This window comes from Lithobates pipiens, unplaced genomic scaffold (assembly GCF_037356315.1).
Source record: "Lithobates pipiens isolate NorthernLeopardFrog02 unplaced genomic scaffold, aLitPip1_a1.2 Scaffold_8, whole genome shotgun sequence".
Taxonomy (NCBI): Eukaryota; Metazoa; Chordata; class Amphibia; order Anura; family Ranidae; genus Lithobates; species Lithobates pipiens.
Window position 1 is genome coordinate 5,707,593 of NW_027507903.1, and position 18,656 is coordinate 5,726,248.

Here is an 18,656-nt window from a genome sequence, read left to right on the forward strand (position 1 = left end):
GCACCATTTCTCCCACTGACACAAACAATTGGGCACTATTCCTCCCACTGACATGAACAATGGGGCACTATTCCTCCCACTGACATCAATGATGGGGCACTATTCCTCCTACTGATACCAATGATGGGGCACTATTCCATCCACTGACACCAATGATGGGGCACTATTCCTCCCACTGACATGAACAATGGGGCACTATTCCTCCCACTGACATCAATGATGGGGCACTATTCCTCCTACTGATACCAATGATGGGGCACTATTCCATCCACTGACACCAATGATGGGGCACCACTATTCCTCAAACTGCCAATTAATGATGGGGCACTATTTCTCCCACTGACACCAACAATTGGGCATTGTTTACTCCCATTGGCCACAGTATAGCCCCTTAAAGCTTGAGGGACAGTAATAAAGTTTGGTGACCCCTGTGCTAAATGAAAAAAAAAAAAAACATTGTGTATAAAGCCACTTCTTCAAAACCCGCCACCAACTCCAGTTCTTTGACTACAGGTCTGCTTACCAAAGACTCAGACCTCGATATACAGTCTTATGGCGCTTTTCAAACAAAACCCTGATCTCAAGTGGATGGATAGTGGATGGATAGTGGATGGATAGTGGATGGATAGTGGATGGATAGTGGTTGGATAGTGGATGGATAGTGGATGGATAGTGGATGGATAGTGGATGGATAGTGGTTGGATAGTGGATGGATAGTGGATGGATAGTGGATGGATAGTGGATGGATAGTGGATGGATAGTGGATGGATAGTGGATGGATGGTGGATGGATGGTGGATGGATAGTGGATGGATAGTGGATGGATAGTGGATGGATAGTGGATGGATAGTGGATGGATAGTGGATGGATGGTGGATGGATGGTGGATGGATAGTGGATGGATAGTGGATGGATGGTGGATGGATGGTGGATGGATGGTGAATGGATGGTGGATGGATAGTGGATGGATAGTGGATGGATAGTGGATGGATAGTGGTTGGATAGTGGATGGATGGTGGATGGATGGTGGATGGATGGTGAATGGATGGTGGATGGATAGTGGATGGATAGTGGATGGATAGTGGATGGATAGTGGATGGATAGTGGATGGATAGTGGATGGATAGTGGTTGGATAGTGGATGGATAGTGGATGGATGGTGGATGGATGGTGAATGGATGGTGGATGGATAGTGGATGGATAGTGGATGGATAGTGGATGGATAGTGGATGGATGGCTCTCCCCTTTGTGCGGTGCAGCAATATAAGCATACAGTACAATATACAGCAGCCTCATATGCAGAGAAAGAGCTGAGAGAACTCTATGGTATAACAATTCCTAGTTGCTCATGTCCCAGGTATTTCAATAGTTTATTGAAAAGTAAGGGCATATACCCACAAGCAAGAGTGATAACAGTCAGACCCAGTGGGGGGGGGGGCGCCGCGCAAACAAACTGAAAAAAATCTGAAAAAAACCCCATCAATTGCAGCCTAACTGTGCCATCAAACGCAGCCACTTTGCCCATCAAACACAGACACTGTGCCCATTAAATGCTGCCACTGTGCCCCAAATGCTGCCACTGTTCCCATCGAATGCTGCCACTGTGCCCCAAATGTTGCCACTGTGCCCATTAATGGCTGCCACTGTGCCCCAAGTGCTGCCACTGTGCCCGCTGCCCGCCGTCTGCCCGACACTTACCTTGTCTCTATTGTGCAGCGGGTGACGGCGGCAGGTGGCAAGCGGTGTCCTCCATTTCATCCCGACCCCAATGTCTTCTCCCGCGCTCCTCCTCTCGTCTTCTGCAATGATTGGACGCCAGCGCCTGTGATTTCTGCCAATCAGGTGACAGGTAACACAGACCCGGCAACCTGATTGGCTGAGAGGCGGGTCAGTGTTAGGGAAGCGATGTATTCGCTTCTCTAACACAACACTGTGTAAACAGCCAACGCACAGCATTGCGCCCGCTGTTTACCCTTTTGGAAGCCTATTAGAGCCCACGGCTCTAATCAGGACGTCTATTCGAGCCGGCAGCTCTAATCAGGCGCTTCCAAAAAAGAAAAACCAGCCACTGTAATTCAGATGCCCGACATGAATAGGGAGCGGCAGCGCAACATGCGCAAACAAGCTGCTCTTTAGCAGATGGGTGCCATTAGTTGTAAACGGCACCCCTACACATTTGCAAATAGCACAATCCGGTTTTGGCGCAGGGTGATTTTTAAAAAGGCTCTGGGACTCCTTTCCCCCGTGTTTCTTGCATGTGTTGGACCACCCAGTGAATTTAATGCCCAACATTTAATGCGTAGGAATGTGTGTGAAACGCACGCACGCACGCACGCACGCACGCACGCACGACTCCATGCAATACATGTGAACCAAGATTAAGTTCCAGTGGCGTTGGCTGATTATTAGGACCTTCATGGTCTTGACCACACACATTATTTTAAGGCCATTTTATCTTGTTTATTGATTGGGCTTACAAGAGTGTGGATCAAAGAAGCATCTATAGATCCTATCCTATTGTTATATAGTAGATCTTACAGTTCTCCCACTATCTCTGAACAGGCTACACCGTCACGTCTCTGATGACACCGCAACGCGTCAGGCTGTATGTAGCAGGAGCTCCACGATTTAATCATACGGGGAAGGTGATCATCTTCAGCATGCAAGGCATGGACAATCTTGTCATCCATCAGTCTCTACAAGGGGAACAGGTAAACCGCTCCAGTATAAGTCGAATTATTACAATGAGAGGATAACGTGACATCCCAGATAGCAAGGATAACTTGCCACAAATTTCTAATGCCACGTACACACGACCGGATTTTCCAGCAGACTAGGTCCAAAGGGATTAGTCCGTCGGACAATCCGATCGCGTGTGGGCTAGTCCGATCGTTTAAAAAAAAAAAAAAAAAAATCAGACGGACCTAGAAATAGAACATGTTTCAAATCTATCCGACGGACTCAATTCCGACAGACTAAAATCGGGAAAACTGTTCGCCTGTGTTCTGGTCAAACGAACCAAATACGATGCAAGGGCAGCTATTGGCTACTGGCTATTGAACTTCCCTTTTTTAGTCCCATATTACGTCATCGCGTTCAAAACCAACGGACTTTCGACCGGACTTGGTACACGCGGTCGGACATTTTCCGATGGAAAATGTGCGATCGTATCGTGTTGTCGGAAAATCCGATCGTGTGTGGGCTGCATCGGAATTTCTGACACACAAAGTTTGAGGGCAGGATCTAAAATTTTCCGACAACAAAATCCGATCGTTTAAATTCCCATCGCGTGTAGAGAATTCCCGACGGACAAAGTGCCACGCATGCTCAGAATAAATTACGAGACAAAAGCTATTGGCTACTGCCCTCTTTATAGTCCAGGTCGTACGTGTTCTACGTCACCGCGTTCTGAACGATCGGATTTTCCGACAACTTTGTGCGACCGCGTGTATGCAAGACAAGTTTCGGGCAAAATCCGTCGAAAAAAATCAGACGGATTTTGTGGTCGGAATGTCCCACCGTGTGTGTATGGGGCATTAGTCCGTTCGTGTGTGGCCAAGTCCGTTCGTTACGGTCTGAAAGTCCTTGGGGAAGACCGCCGGACCTAGTCTGCCGGAAAGTCCGGTCGTGTGTACGCGTTGTTAACCTGCTGCACGTTTTCACTGACGAGTTGTACACTTGCAGAGCACTTGCAACACAAGTTCTAGTTGACACTTTTCCAATTTGTAGCAAATTTGCTTGGCATGTCTCTAGCAAGAGCAAAGTTGCATTGATGAGTCTACAGCAAGAGTACAGCATGAAAATTCAGCCACAGTGCCCCCCTGTGGTGGGATGATTATTGCAAAACATAACTGAACCAGAACTTGCAGCAGAATGTTTGCTTGGAAGTCATGCAATGCGGACTTGCTGCAATTTTTTGCAAAAAGCTTGTGAAGCAAGTCTAGCAATAGCTTACAAAGTCATTTTCAAACTTTCAGCACACAATCGCTTGCTATCTGGGATTGGAAGGAACTGACATTGGCCTTCGCTATACATTTTACTGAGATTGTTACCACGTGACACGAGTTTATGTTTTCCCCACCAGATCGGGTCATATTTTGGCAGTGAAATTGGCTCTGTAGATGTGGACGGTGATGGGGTGACGGACGTGCTGTTGGTTGGAGCTCCAATGTTCTTCAGTGAAGCGAGGGAGCGCGGCCGTGTCTCTGTATATGTCATAAGAGAGGTAGGTCTGTCAAACTGATTGCAGCTTATGTTAAAGTGGGATCTGGACATTTTTTGGACTCTTACACCCTTCGCGTGTACGCTGTAGGAAAAGGAACATTTTGTAGCAATGTTTGCCCAACTTGGTCACTTGGCTAATTTATATACATAAGGGCTCTAGACTCATGCCAGATTTCCTTGTACACAGGGGAGGACTGACCATTCGGCCACTCGGGCACTGCCCGAGGGCCCCGGGCCACTAGGGGGCCCCATCAGGGTTGCCAGCCTCAGTAAAACTAGGGACAGTATGTAAAAATGTGTGTTTTTAGTACATCTGTCTCTGAAATGTCCCTTACCGACATCCTTTTGGTCTAAAAATCCAGAGATTATGGCTGCCCCACCTCTCCAGTACCTTCTCAGCCAATAGAAACATGTTTGTGTATACATAGTTTCATAGTTTGTAAGGTTGAATAAAGACACCAGTCCAACCTGAGTGAGTGTCTACCCCTATCCCTGTACATTGCACACTCACATTGGTTCCTACCCTCAAGGGGCCCACAATACAAAGTCCCCATTCATTTACTAGGGCCAATTTTGGACAGAAGCCAATTAGCCTACCTTCATGTCTTTGGAGTGTGAGAGGAAACCCACGCAGGCACAGGGAGAACATGCAAACTCCAAGCAGGTAGTGTCGTGGTTGGGATTCGAACCAGCGACCCTTTTTACTGCTAGGTGAGAGTGCTAACCACTACACCACTGTGCTGCCCAACGTGTGTGTGTGTGTGTGTGTGTGTGTGTGTGTGTGTGTGTGTGTGTGTGTGTGTGTGTGTGTGTGTGTGTGTGTGTGTGTGTGTGTGTGTGTGTGTGTGTGTGTGTGTGTGTGTGTGTGTGTGTGTGTGTGTGTGTGTGTGTGTGTGTGTGTGTGTGTGTGTGTGTGTGTGTGTGTGTGTGTGTGTGTGTGTGTGTGTGTGTGTGTGCTGTGTGTGCTGTGTGGCCCCATAATATCTGATTGCCTGGGGGCCCCATAATCTTCTATTGCCCGGGGGCCCCATAATCTTCTATTGCCCGGGGGCCCCATGAGTTGTCAGTCCGCCCCTGCTTGTACAGCACACAGTTGTTGTTTTTTTTGTGGAAGTGGTAGAAAGTGAAACAACTGTGTGTAATGTAAGGTTTCCCATGCCAGCCGTTAGATTTAAAGGTTTTGTAAACCCTTGTGGTTTTTCACCTCAATGCATCCTATGCATTGAGGTGAAAAACGTTTTGTAGTGCACCAGCCCCCTCAAAGCCCCCTTTTTACTCATCTTAGCCCGATCGTTCCTGCGCCGGGGACAAGCACACCTGCTCCAGCCGGTGTCTCGGGTCCTGATTGGATAGATTGATAGCAGTGCAGCCATTGCCTCCCGCTGCTGTCAATCAAATCCAATGAGGCGGGGGCGGAGCCGAGTCCTGCTGTCTGTGTCCAATAGACGCAGCAGCAGGACACGGGAGCGCACCTGCACGGGTGCGCCGAGGGAGATCGGTTCTCCGACAGGGCACTCAAGAAGAGGAGGAGCCAGGAGCGCCACTGAGGGACCCCAGAAGAGGAGGATCGGAGGGCCACTGTGCAAAACCAACTGCACAGAGGAGGTAAGTATAATATCTTTGCATGCCACACATCTGAAGCTCCATTGCTGCCTTTGCATTTTGTCTATAATCCTACTGACCTGCCAGCCCTACACTCTTTGTGTGTGCCCCATCACTTGCCGTCCCCTTCCTCACAGCACAATTCCCAGATTCCAGGGGAGGCCATTGCCAGATTTAGACCCCTTACACACTGGAGGCGTTTTCCAGTGGCTTCAGCCCTAAAAATAGCGCCTGTAAAGCGCCTGAAAAAAGCCTCAGCTGCAATCCCAGTGTGAAAGCCCCCAGAGTGCTTTCACACTGGGGGCGCTGCGCTGGCAGGGCGTCACAAAAAGTCCTGCAAGCAGCTTCTTTGCAGCGCTGTAGGAGCCGCTCCTAAAGCACCCCTGCCCATTGAAATCAATGGGCAGCGCCACCGATCCGCCGGCAAAGGGCCACTGCAGCAGCGCTTTGCGGGCTTGTGTTAACCCTTTTTCGGCCACTAGCGGGGGTTAGAACCGCCCCGCTATCAGCCAAATAGCACTGCTAAAACAACGGTAAAGCGCCGCTAAAAATAGTGGCGCTTTATCGCCGAAGCTCTGCCACTTTCAGCTGGGAAATCCTTTCCCAAGATCAAAGAATCAGCAATGTTATCCCTGCAGTTTGCAGACTTAAAGTGATACTAAACACACAAAGTTTAATTTAAATGGTCCCGTCTATTTTTGTATTGGGGATGATGGCACTGTAAATATTTAAATCTTAAAAAAAAAATCGAAGTACCGTTTACCTAATCGATATCCAGCTGTCACATGACCCGGCTCTCTCCCAGCCTGTCTGCAGGGAAACATAAGCAGGAGGAGCTTCTAGTCCTTTGCTGCTGGTCACATATTCAGAAAAAAAAATCAGTCTTTGGAATACAGAGTAAAAAATAAACAAATAATTTATATCAATAAACTGTTTTAAATTGTCATACAAATATATATTTGAAATCAAATCTTTATCATTTTTTGGAAACAACATGGTGTGTGTGATTTCTGCCAGTCACAGCCTGTGTCTTAGAACAAAAGGGAGGTAAAGCCTCCATCAATGTACATGTAATATCCCACTCCTTTGGGTTTAACTGGTTAGTGGATATGGAGGAGGGAGGGAGGGAGTGGGCTTTCATTTTCCGCTGTGTATATGCCCACATGTGTGACTCTATAGTTACATGGGCTGCTCACATGTGATAGGGAGGAAATGCCCAGCATAGAAACTCACTTAAAACTGAGCATGTGCAGAGCTGCCAACACTGCTCTGCAAAATCCCTAGCTGAATTGAGGACATGGACAGAAGGGGGAGATAGAGAGCAGCAGGATCAACCAGGTTTTTTGCAGAATACAGAAAAGCAATCTTATGGTGATTAAAGTGGAAGTAAACTCCCCTATCGTTTTCAGCCAAGGAAGCTGCCATCTTTGCCTCTGTTTAATCTTCAACTGCTATGGTGCTGCACATGTGATTTGTTATGACACCAGCCATTGGATGGCTTGATAGTTTGGCTGAGAGCACAGCCAATGTGCAGTTAGCATTCCCGGCATGCCTTTTTTTTTTTTACTGTTTAAATCATTGGGTTTACTTCCACTTTAAGTGAGTATGAACAGCGTGTAATATATATACACAACATTCCAGTGTGGTTGTACAGTGAGTCCAATCAATACAGATCAGACTGGGGTACTCGGTCACCATGTGCCCCTAATAGACTGTCAGAGACCATGAAATCAGGCCGATACAGAAGTACAGTTAAATCACACTTGTTTAATAATAATAAAAAAAAGTAAACAGAGTAAACATAGTCAACACATTGCCAGAGTTCAGGAACAGGAACGGATAGTCTGACAAGCCAAAACGTCAGGGAGCCAGAGGTGAGCGTAGTAGAACAGCAAGCAGGATCTGGAGCCAGAAGGAATGTCAGCCAAGCAAGTCTTTTAACAGGAACACAGGAGAGCATCTGTAGAGATGTGACCAAGGTGAAGGCAGAGATCATCTGGGCTGGACAGCTTAAGTAGGCAGGACTGATGAGCAGGAAATCATCAACAGGTGAGTGACTCTGGGGAGATAGGAGCTGGCAATTAGCCGAGAGCAGAGCGGTCAGCTCAGAGAAGGAAGGGCTGAGCCCAGCCCTGACATAGACACAGGGTAACTTAGACATAGGATGTGCATGGGGGATCTGAAACAAGTGTTTCCCAACCTCTCCAAGAAATTCTGGGTTCCCCCTGCCCAAAGTGACTCCCGTCACACTCCAGTAAAGTAAATCCCCTCCCTAATGTATGGAGGTTTTTCCATAATCTTCAGTCCTAAAATTATTTTTTTAACTAGGTGTGCAAAAAAAAAAAATGCAAAAAACGGCCCAAGCAGCGAAAAGGTTAAGTCCATTGTTGAGTCATTTACTTTCCTAATCTTCTGACTAGAGTGACCTGAAATCGGATCGGCTCCTCTGGTCAATGCACTTTAAACTGGATTATTAAGTAAACATGGAAGTGCAGCAATGAGGAAGTGAGCTTAGAAAACGTTCTTCAGTTTGCTGTTCTTGCCAAATTCTTAACCCAACAAAAATGTTCATTATGCTCTCGCCAAATTCTTAGGAAAAAACGTAGCAAAATATTGCTCATTTGTTTGTATTATAAAAATAATAATTCACGATGTTTAAAAAGTGCTAATGGATTTTTCATCCACGGCGCAGCATAGAGATATCTGTGACGTCCCTTCTGAATTGGCCTTTTTCATACAAATATGGGCAAATAAATACCATATTATAAACCTTGCTCTCCAATATAAGCCCTTGTACACACGGTCGGACATTCCGACAACCAAATCCATCGGATTTTGTCCGAAACTGTTGCATACACACGGTCGGACAAAGTTGTCAGAAAATCCGATCGTTCAGAACGTGATGACTAGGGATGAGCCGAACACCCCCCGGTTCGGTTCGCACCAGAACTTTCGAACGGACCCCGCGTTCGTAACGAACGTTAGAACCCCATTGAAGTCTATGGGACTCGAACGTTCGAAATGGAAAGTGCTAATTTTAACGGCTAATATGCAAGATACTGTCCTAAAAAGGGTTTGGGGACCTGACTCCTGCCTCAGGGGACATGGGTCAATGCAATAAAAAGTTTTAAAAGCGGCCGTTTTGGCGGGAGCACTGATTTTAATGACGATTAAAGTGAAAAAAAAAATGAAATATTCCTTTAAATATGGTGCCTGGGGGGTGTCTGTAGTATGCCTGTGAAGTGCCACGTGTTTCCCGTGTTTAGAACAGTCCCTGCACAAAATGACATTAAACGGAAATAACACCATTTAAAACTGCTTGCGGTTTTAATGTTATATCTGGTTCCTGCAATATGGTTGAAAATCATTCAGAAAAATGGCATGGGTAGCCCTCCCTGCCCATTACCAGCCTATTTGGGTCTTGTACGCATATTAAGGGGAACCCCGTACCCATATTAAAAAAAGGAAATGTGTGTGGCCCCCAGGCCCTATATACTCAGAACAGCAGTATACAGGCGGTGCAAACAAGACAGGGACTGTGTAGGTTTGTTGTGTTAAGTTGAATCTGTTTGTAATTTTCAACTGGTACATTTTTAAAGTGTAGCTCCAGTCAAAAAAACTATTTTTAAGCTTTTTGGAAAACATAGGGAAGGGTTATCACCCCTGTATAATTTGTTTTGTCGTCCATCTTTTTTCATCTCACTTCCTGTTGTCTCCTTCCGTTTGCAAGTAGGAGATGTTTGTAAATTGGATGTTTGAAAGTAGGGGCCTGCCCTATATGCTCTGCAGAAATGGCGGAACAAGGTGTTGGTTTTGCCACAACATTGTAAGCCCTCAAAGTGACTCTTGGTGGGCGCTGGAGCGCCCTGCTGTGAACGATTATATCAAGAATTGTAATTACATGCCATTGTTGAACAGTGGTAGAAAAATTGACCTTTGGTGGTTGTGGTGCTGGTGCCACAACACTATAAGTCCTCACCGTTACTCTGGGTGGGCACAGGAAGGGGCCCTCCTGTGAAATATTATATCAAGAATTGTAATTACATGTCCCTGTTAAACAGGGGCAGAAAAATTGGGCCTTAGGCACTGGTGCCATCACACTGCAACCTCTGCCATATACTCTAGTTTTATTGCAGGAATTAGCCCTGCTGCAAAGCATTGCATCAAAAATTGTACTTAAACGCCCCTGTTAAACAGGGGCAGAAAAATTGGGCCTTAGGCACTGGTGCCATCACACTGCAACCTCTGCCATATACTCTAGTTTTATTGCAGGAATTAGCCCTGCTGCAAAGCATTGCATCAAAAATTGTACTTAAACGCCCCTGTTAAACAGGGGCAGAAAAATTGGGCCTTAGGCACTGGTGCCATCACACTGCAACCTCTGCCATATACTGTAGTTTTATTGCAGGAATTAGCCCTGCTGCAAAGCATTGCATCAAAAATGTACTTAAACGCCCCTGTTAAACAGGGGCAGAAAAATTGGGCTGCTGGCATCACCCAGAACCAAAAATGTTCTTCCAACATATCAGCGGAGGAGGAAGAGGATAGACAATCAACATAACAGGACAGTCACTCAGCATCAGCATAGGCAGTCTTGAAGGGATGTGGTATTTCAAAAAAAATTATTCGGTTACATCAGCTTCAGGTGCTTGGTAGCTGTGGGTGATCCAAGACTGATTCATCTTGATGAAGGTCAGTCGATCAACTGATTCGGTGGACAGGCGCACCCTGTGATCGGTAACGAAGCCACCAGCAGCACTGAAGGTGCGTTCCGAAAGAACGCTGGATGCAGGACAGGCCAGTAGCTCAATTGCATACTGTGCAAGCTCTGGCCAGTGATCCATCCTCAAGACCCAGTAAGCCAGAGGATTTTCAGTGGGAAAGGTGTCCAAGTCTGACCTTGCCCCTAGGTATTCCTGCACCATGTAAATTAGACGCTGGCGATGGGTGCTGGAACCAATCATACCTTGGGGCTGCGGACTAAAAAATTGTCTGAAAGCATCAGTCAGACGGCCACCTTCTCCACCGCTCCTTCTGACTGATGCCTCAGCAACACGTTGTCCAGGACCAGGAGTTTGTGACCTCCCAGTCTCTGGGAACGCGTTGCACAGAGCTTTCTGCAAGGCCTCCCGGAGATGTCTCATCCTCTGCTCCCTCTGCGATGGCAAGATAAGGTCGGCAACCTTACCCTTGTACCGTGGATCAAGGAGAGTGGCCAGCCAGTAATGGTCCCTCTCCTTGATCCGAAGAATACGAGGATCCTTCCGCAGGCTTTGCAGGATCAGGGAGGCCATGCAGCGTAGGTTAGCTGAGGCATTCGGTCCGGAGTCCTCTGGGTCACTAAGGACAACATGATCCGCAGCTACCTCCTCCCAGCCACGTACAAGTCCACGTGTTTCTTGGGACTGTAAATCATCCCTATAAGACTGCTGCTGATGCTGAGTGCCAGCCTCCACCTCCATGCTGACACAATCATCCTCCTCCTCCTCCTCACCCTCTTCCTGTGTGATGGATGGCACAGCAGGAACACTGTCTGGATAAAGGGGGCCTTGAGAGGCAAGGAAGTCCTCCTCTTCCTGCCTCTGTTCTGCCTCAAGTGCCCTGTCCATTATTCCACGCAGCGTATGCTCCAAGAGGTGGACAAGAGGTACAGTGTCACTGATGCATGCACTGTCACTGCTCACCATCCTTGTGGCCTCCTCAAACGGTGACAGGACAGTGCATGCATCCCTGATCATGCCCCACTGGCGTGGTGAGAAAAAACCAAGCTCCCCTGACCCTGTCCTGGTGCCGTAGTCGCACAGGTACTCATTGATGGCCCTCTGCTGCGTGTGCAGCTGCTGCAGCATGGCCAATGTTGAGTTCCATCTGGTGGGCATGTCACATATAAGGCGGTTCTTGGGCAGGTTCAACTCCTTTTGGAGCTCAGCCAGCCGAGCACAGGCATTAAATGATCGGCGGAAATGCACACAGACTCTCCTGGCCTGTTTCAGGACATCTTGTAAGCCGGGGTACCTGCCCAAGAACCGCTGCACCACCAGGTTAAGGACGTGAGCTACACAGGGCACATGGGTCAGTTGTCCCTGTCGGAGGGCGGAGAGGAGGTTGGTGCCATTGTCGCAAACCACCATTCCTGGCTTAAGCTGGCATGGCGTCAACCACCTCTCGGCCTGCCCCTGCAGAGCTGACAAAACATCCGCCCCAGTGTGGCTCCTGTCCCCCAAACAAACCAGCGCAAGCACGGCATGGCATCGTTTTGCCTGCGTACTTGCGTAGCCCCTGCAACGCCTACGGAGCACCGCTGGTTCTGAGGACAGAGCACTGGAAGAGGCCATGGAGGAAGAAGAAGAGGAGGGGGTGGAGGAGAGAGGTGTGTCACAACCAATAGTAGCATTTTGGAGGCGTGGTGGCGGAACAACCTCCAACACTACTGCACCTTGTCCTGCATCCTTCCCAGCAGCCAGAAGAGTGACCCAATGGGCCGTGAAAGACAGGTAACGTCCCTGTCCATGCCTGCTGGACCATGAGTCAGCGGTAATATGCACCTTACCGCTGACCGCCCTGTCCAGCGAGGCAAGGACATTGCCTTCCACATGCCGGTAGAGAGCCGGAATCGCCTTCCGTGAGAAAAAGTGGCGTTTGGGGACCTGCCACTGAGGAACCGCACATTGTACAAACTCACGGAAGGGGGCCAAGTCTACCAACTGAAAAGGCAGCAGTTGAAGTGCTAGCAATTTAGCCAAGCTAGCATTCAACCGCTGGGCATGTGGATGGCTGGGAGTAAATTTCTTCCGCCGGTCCAGCAGCTGGGGCAGGGACATTTGCCTGCTATAATCGGACGTGGATGTACCACTAGCAGAGTTCCCGGAAGCACTTGGCTGTGACACACCTAATTCTACACCTTCATTCCTCTCAGAGCAGGTTTCAGAGAGGACTGAAGGTCTAGTGGGGTTGGAGATGCCAGCTGATGAGGAGCAAGGAGAGGTCCGCTTTGTTCTTTGGTGTGGGTCTTTGAGGTATGCTTGCCAACGAGCTGCATGGCAGGTCAACATATGTCTGGTCAAGCATGTGGTGCCCAAGCGGCTGATGTTTTGGCCACGTGAGATACGCTTGAGACATATGTTGCAAATAGCAGCGGTGCGATCTGATGCACTCGTCTCAAAAAAGGCCCACACCAAAGAACTTTTAGAATAACGCGCAGAGGAAGCGCTCTGCGCAGGCGGAGCTCTGCGGTGTGATTCAGTCGGTGTGCTGCCCCTAAGCTGGCCCCCGGAGGGCATCCTGCCTCGTTGGACATGTGCCTCCTCCTCCTCCTCCTCCTCCTCCTCCCTCCTTCCAGGCACCCACGTGGAGTCAGTGCCCTCATCATCCCCTCCCTCTTCATCGCTGTAGCAAACCTGGCAGTATGCTGCAGCTTGTGGAACATGACTGCCAGATTGCTGTGCTTCTTGAGCATCCTCTCTCTCTGCGCTCACGCTACTGCCTTCCTCTAGCTGAGTGTCATCATCAGAGCCCACCAAACACTGGGCATCCTCCTGGAGCATGTACCCAACACTGTGCTCAAAGAGTTCAGGAGACTCCTCAGGAGGACGTGGTGGGTCTAGGGAAGGAGTCACTGATGATGACATTGAGAGGAGGGACGACGATGTGTTGGCAGCTGCTTTTCTACTACCCTGAGACTGGGTGAGAGAGGATGAGGAGGATGAAGAGGGCTTGGTCATCCACTCTACCAAGTCGTTGGCATGTTGCAGTTCAACATGTCCAGCTGCAGAAAAGAAGGACAAGCATGTCCCATGGCCATGTGCTGATGACAATGCACCGCGTCCACGACCAGCACTGTTGTCTCTAGACACAGAGCCTGCTTGCCCTCTTTTATCGGCTCGCGCCTGTCTGCCTCTCCTTGCTGGCCTTCCAGACATGGTAATGGCCTGAAGGGAGTTGGGTAAAACAGTAGTTGGGTAGTTTATATTGTGCTGGAGGCACACAACACCCACTAACTCCTGCAGATGCCTTTTTTATAGAACAGCAGAGTTAAAGGGGTATATACAGATGTATACTGTGCTGTGCTGGAAGCACACACAACTTCCAATAACTCCTGCAGATGACAATCGGGCCCAAATAGAGAAGAGCTATGTAGGTGGATAATAGCGGTATGTACTGGGTACAGAGCAGGCACACAGCACGCACTATCTCCTGAGTGACACTACTGACTGCAAGCTCTATTGTTAAAGATGGACCACTAGCTATATAGGTGAGGTGAATATCACGGTGTATACTGCGGTCAGGGCACGCAGACAATAACCAGAAAACAGCAGAGTTAAAGGGGTATATACAGATGTATACTGTGCTGTGCTGGAAGCACACACAACTTCCAATAACTCCTGCAGATGACAATCGGGCTCAAATAGAGAACAGCTATGTAGGTGTATATAGTGGTATGTACTGGGTACAGAGCACGCAGACAGCACGCACTAACACTACTGACTGCAAGCTCTATTATTAAAGCTAGATCACTAGCTATATAGGTGAGGTGAATATAGTGGTGTATACTGCGGTCAGGGCACAGACAGTAACCACTACACAAGAGCAAGATAGTAAATCAGCCAAAAACGATTGGTGTGTAACTGTGTTGAAGGTACACAGAACACCCACTGCTTCAGACGCCAACACACTGCACGAGGCCGCCTTAATGGCGGCCTTATATAGTGTGGGGCGTGCACTACACAGCCTGAGCTATGATTGGCCACAGGCAGGATGCCTGTGGCCAACCATGGCTCTCCTCGCTGCTGGCGCTGCGATTGGCCAAGCATGCGGGGTCACAGTGCATGCTTGGCCAATCGTGAGACAGCAATGCATTGCGCCATCGCAGTGCATTGTGGGCCACACGAATTTTGCCGCGAACGACCCAAACGTTCGGAATTCGGCGAACGCACGAACGACCGATGTTCGAGTCGAACACGAAGCTCATCCCTAGTGATGACGTTATTTCGTTATGACGGGACTACGTTCAGGCTAGTAGCCAATAGCTTTTTTTGTAGGAATTTGATCTGAGCATGCGTGGCATTTTGTCCGATCGGAATTCTCTACACATGATCGGACAAAGTCCGATCGGATCATGTTGTCGGAAAATTTTATAGCCAAGCTGGAAAACTTGTTCCGTAGGATATTTTCAGACGGAAACAGTCAAATGGAGCCCACACACGGTCGGATTATCCGACAACACGGTCCGATCGGACATTTTCCGTCGGAATGGCCGACCGTGTGTACAAGGGCTTAGAGTGACGATCACCCCGGCAATCTTTATATTTGTATTTAGGTGACTCTAGTGTGTTGGGGGACATATGCCTAACTCAATAATAGAGATAAATAAATAAATACATTTATATATAAATAAATGTTTATTTATTTCTTCGTTTCGGATTCATTAAGTTAATCATTTTGTTTCGTCATATTTGTTATGTTAGAATGATTTGTTTTTAGAATTTGTATTGTATATTCAAATATATTTAGTAAATTTGTTAATTTCAAACCAATTAGAAATTTTTCAAGTTTATTTAAAATTGGAATTTCAGAATATGTCAAAATTCATTCTATTTTATTCCAATCTCTTCTATTTTTTCTATTCTATTTGATTCTTTTATTTTCTATTCCATTCTGTTTTTCTGTTATTTTTTTTTTTATTCTATTTCTTTATTTTCTATTCTATTCTATTTTTTTATTCTATTCTGTTCTATTCTATCCTTTTCTATTCTAATTCTAATTCTATTCTAATTTCTAAATATATTCTTTTTTTTTCTATTCTTTTATTTTATAGTCTGTTCTGTTTTTTTTTTCTATTCTATTTTTTATGTTATATTCTTTTATATTTTTATTCTAATCTATTCAATTTTTTTTCTACTCTATAAAGCAACCTAAATGGGAATCCTCATCTTAATTCACTTTTATAGCTTACTGTATTTATTGCAATATGTTTTCATTTTGAAATCATTCATTTTCAAATTCTAATTCATTTTCTAAATCGAATTCGGATAATTCGATTTGATACAATTTATTTCTGATTAGTTGAAATTTGTTACTAATATTGTGACTCGGAAATTCAGCTACACCCGAATGACGAAAATTTTGTCCAAATTTTGATTCATAACTAAACAAATCGCACATGTCTACTGAATAAGTACTCACTCATTTCCTTTAGCCAGGGCTTTTTTTTCTCAAAAAATAGGTGCAGGTACTCTTCCCTTGCAGTTCACTCCTCGTCTTCGACCCCCTATCCACCTCCAAGCACCGTCCTTTGGTTCCACCCCCTACCCCCCCCCCCCCCCCCCTCTCAGTTCTGCCACTTTTGAAGGATACAGAACCAAGTATCATTTTGTGATCCTAAGTAATTTGTGTGGAATTTGTAAATGATATCAAGAAAAGCAGCAAAATAGATCCCTGCAGTCATCAACAAATAGACCCCCCGCCCACAGCAACAATAGACCCCCCAGCAACAAAACAACCCCCCCTGCAAAAAAAAAAAAATACCCCAGCAGCAGTGGACCCCCCGCAACAAAATACCTCCCCAGCAACAATAAATAAACCTCAACCACAATTGATCCATACCAGCAACAATAGTTCTCTCAGCAGCCAGCCAGCATCAATAGACCACCCAGCAGCCAGTAACAATGGACCCCCTCCTCCAAAGTAGATCACGACCAGCAACAATAGATCCCGCAGCAGCAACAATAGACCTCCCCAGCAACAACTGACCCCCCACAACAGTAGATCTCCCCCCAAAGGCAATAGGTCCTCCAGCAGCCAGCAACAACAGACCCTCCAGCACAACCCAGCACCCCTTGCCATCACATATTTTCAGTGTTGGAGGTGCCGGAACTGTGTTCCCCCACGTTCCCTGCCTTTGGCGAATGCTAAAAACGACTTTATTTTAAATCCAAGACAGAAATTACAATTAAAACAAGCACCCCCCCCCCCCCCCAAGTAAAGGAGAATGAGCTTGTAAGAGGGTAATAGGAAGTCCAGCTAAGAAATGTCCTGAGTGTCAGGAAATAATCAAAATCTACCAAACAGACAGCAGTAGAGATCAAATAGTGGATCCAATCCTTCCCATTTTACATACGTGTCCCCCCACCCCTTTCCACCATCACGTCAGCATCCTTCCTTCATGTCATGGATCCTCTCGTCACGTCAGAGTCCATCATCACATCAGTGCCCCCCCCCCCCCCCCCCATCACAGAACTTTCATATCACATCAGAAGAAATATGAGTGGAAGGCAATAATCTTACTGTTTTGTGTGCCACATCCAAATTTGTGAATCAAAAGTTAGGACACCCCTAGTGGTGGACTTTTTAGGCACGTACAATAGCTATCAGATTAGTAAAGTACAAAAAAATTTTTTTATTGAAAAAATATTAAGAAAAACACACAAAACAAGGAATGCATAAATACACTGATAATCTACATACACACTGATTGCTTAAAATACCCTACGCATTTCGGAGAGACTGAATCTCATTCTTCAGGGGTATGTATAGATATAGGAAAAGGTATATTCAGAACAGTGTGTTAGATAGGCATTCCATGAAACTTGTAATTAAAAACACGACAGGATACCAGAGTGGATATTGCTGATGGTTAGTTTCCCTTCTAGAGAGTCCTAATGGGGTTGCCCCGGCAGAGATGGCCGAAGAAGCCACAAGATGGGAAAAAAGGACCAACCCCCTAGTGCAGGTGGGCAGATGGAGTAAACCCCCCCCCCCCCCCCAAGATGTGAAAAAAGGACCAACACCCTGGGAGAACACTGGGGCAAGGCAGTCAGTCCTGAGAGAAGGATGCTTCACATTTGGATGCTGGACGCCGTGACGGACGGGTGGATAGATACATTGTAAAGGAGCTGCCTTTACTTGCCAGTATTACCATCGTAATATCTGCTGCGTCTCAGGAACTACTGCCTTGCCCCAGTGTTCTCCCCGGGGATTGGTCCTTTTTTCACATCTTGCAGCTTCTTTGGCCATCTCTGCCGGGGCAACCACATTAGGACTCTGTAGAAGGGAAAATAACCATCTGCAATATCCACCCTGGTATCCTGTCGTGTTTTTAATTACCGTATATACTCGAGTATAAGCCGAGATTTTCAGCCCCTTTTTTTAGGCTGAAAGTGCCCCCCTCGGCTTATACTCGAGTCACCGCCGTCTGCCTACCCGATCTGTGTGTCGTGCAGACAGAAGGCGGCCATTCCACTATTCAAAAGCCGCGCCTCCCTGTCTGTGATAGGCGGAACACTCAATTTCCCAGCAGTCAGTGTTCCGCCTATCACGGACATCCGCTCATCCTCATACTACGGACGAGGATGAGAGGATGTCCGTGATAGGCGGAACACTGACTGCTGGGAAATTGAGTGTTCCGCCTATCACAGACAGGGAGGCGCGGCTTTTGAATAGTGGAATGGCCGCCGTCTGTCACAGATCGGTGCAAAGTGGCACAGGTAGGCTGCGATGGACACAGGTAGGCTGCGATGGACACAGGTAGGCATGGATGGACACAGGCAGGCATGGATGGACACAGGCAGGCAGGCATGGATGGACACAGGCAGGCAGGCATGGATGGACACAGGCAGGCAGGCATGGATGGACACAGGCAGGCAGGCATGGATGGACACAGGCAGGCAGGCATGGATGGACACAGGCAGGCAGGCATGGATGGACACAGGCAGGCATGGATGGACACAGGCAGGCATGGACACAGGCAAGCATGGACACAGGCAGGGATGGACACAGGCAGGGATGGACACAGGCAGGGATGGACACAGGGATGGACACTGTAACAGTAGCTGCTG

General features: G+C 47.4%; 1 protein-coding gene across 1 annotated transcript in view; it reads left to right on the forward strand.

Annotated features, from left to right (window-relative positions):
• Window positions 1-18,656, forward strand: part of LOC143964484 (integrin alpha-11-like) — a 211,052-nt gene that overhangs the window by 82,512 nt on the left and 109,884 nt on the right. Inside the window, exons 11-12 of the mRNA XM_077474257.1 lie at window positions 2,560-2,708; window positions 4,082-4,222. Coding sequence (XP_077330383.1) covers window positions 2,560-2,708; window positions 4,082-4,222 — 290 coding nt within the window. The remainder of the gene's footprint in view (window positions 1-2,559; window positions 2,709-4,081; window positions 4,223-18,656) is intronic.